Here is a 1,277-nt window from a genome sequence, read left to right on the forward strand (position 1 = left end):
CATGTCAAGTAGTTTTGATTCTCCAATTTTATTTTCAGTTGAGTTTGATGGCTTGTCAAAATTTATGGAAGTTTCATCTATTACCGATGCACAATAATTTAGTCATTGATAGCTTGAATATTGTTTTATCAGGACCAGCTTTAGAGTCACTGGACCCCTGTCACTCAACAAAACTGTCCAGACATTTGTTTCTGACATCTCTTTAAAATCTACCTAAAGTGATACAGTGCGTTGTCATTAAACATGTTGGAGACATGGATTGCAACGTCTTTGTTAGAATGAAACTTCTCAAAAAAATTTTTAACATCACTCTACTTGGTAAACATTTCTTTAATTAATGAAATAGGCACAGTATCCTCCCTCTCTTCTTCCTCCTCCTCCTCCTCCCCCTCCTCGGATTCCTCATTTGCCATCTGTTGCTGTCCCTGCTGAAGGTCTTGTAGCTCCTCAGCGGTTAGCTCTTCCCCGTGGGTGTCCACTAACTCTTCCACTTCCTCGCCACTCACATCAGAGCCTATGGACTTCCCCAGAGACACAATAGATTCCACAACCAGTGTAGGGTCAGCCTCAAATTCTACAAAATCCTTCTTGAGGTAACACTGGCCACAATTTTCTCCAAGCAGAGTTTTTTGTTTTGGAAGTCACTCCCTGCCAAGCCATATTTATAAGACCTGCAATTAAAGATATTGACAGAACTCTCTTAGGGTCAATTGAGTGTCTCAGGTCACTTCAAAGCACGTTTGGAACGATGCCTTTGTGTAAAGTTTCTTGAAGTTTAAGATGATTTGGTGGTCCATGGGCTGGATGAGAGGAGTGGTATTAGGGGGCAAGAACTTAACAGTGATGAATTTAAATTCATCCAAGCCAGGAGGATGAGCAGGAGCATTGTCCATTATCAGGAGGCACTTGAGAAGCAACTGGTTATCCTGGAGGTATTTTGTTACCAAAGGGCCAAACACTTCATTGACCCACTCAATGAAAATTTGCCTTTTGACCCATGCCCTTTTGTTTTCCCTCCACATTACAGGCAAGTTATTCATAACATTTTTTTTTCTTAAACACTCAGGGAATTTCAGAGTGATACACCAGTAGGGACTTTGCTTTGAAATCCCCACTTGCGTTTCCACAGAACAAGGAATTAGCCTGTCCTTCATAGGCTTGTGCCCTGACATTGAACTTTCCTCCAGCATGATGTAGGTCCTCTTTGGCATTTTTTTTTTTCAAAACAGGCATGTTTCATTACAATTGAAGATCTGTTGAGGGAAGAATCCTTCAGC

General features: G+C 41.2%; 1 protein-coding gene across 1 annotated transcript; it reads right to left on the reverse strand.

Moving 5' to 3' along the window:
* Positions 1-311: 311 nt before the first annotated feature.
* Positions 312-1,190, reverse strand: LOC135226202 (tigger transposable element-derived protein 1-like). The gene is made up of 3 exons (XM_064265645.1): positions 1,116-1,190; positions 729-926; positions 312-584 (listed from the first exon to the last, which is right to left on the reverse strand). Exons 1-3 carry the CDS (start codon positions 1,188-1,190, stop codon positions 312-314), a joined length of 546 nt encoding a protein of 181 aa, XP_064121715.1.
* Between the last annotated feature and the right edge of the window lie 87 nt (positions 1,191-1,277).

The sequence above is a fragment of the Macrobrachium nipponense genome, chromosome 14 (assembly GCF_015104395.2).
Source record: "Macrobrachium nipponense isolate FS-2020 chromosome 14, ASM1510439v2, whole genome shotgun sequence".
In the NCBI taxonomy this organism is placed as follows: Eukaryota; Metazoa; Arthropoda; class Malacostraca; order Decapoda; family Palaemonidae; genus Macrobrachium; species Macrobrachium nipponense.

Coding starts and splice junctions, on each gene's coding strand:
- LOC135226202 (XM_064265645.1), bottom strand. CDS start 1,190: ATGCTGGAGGAAAGTTCAATGTCAGGGCACAAGCCTATGAAGGACAGG. Junction 927..1,115: donor CTTGTTCTGTGGAAACGCAA/GTGGGGATTTCA, acceptor AAATACCTCCAG/GATAACCAGTTGCTTCTCAA. Junction 585..728: donor CGTTCCAAACGTGCTTTGAA/GTGACCTGAGAC, acceptor TACCTCAAGAAG/GATTTTGTAGAATTTGAGGC.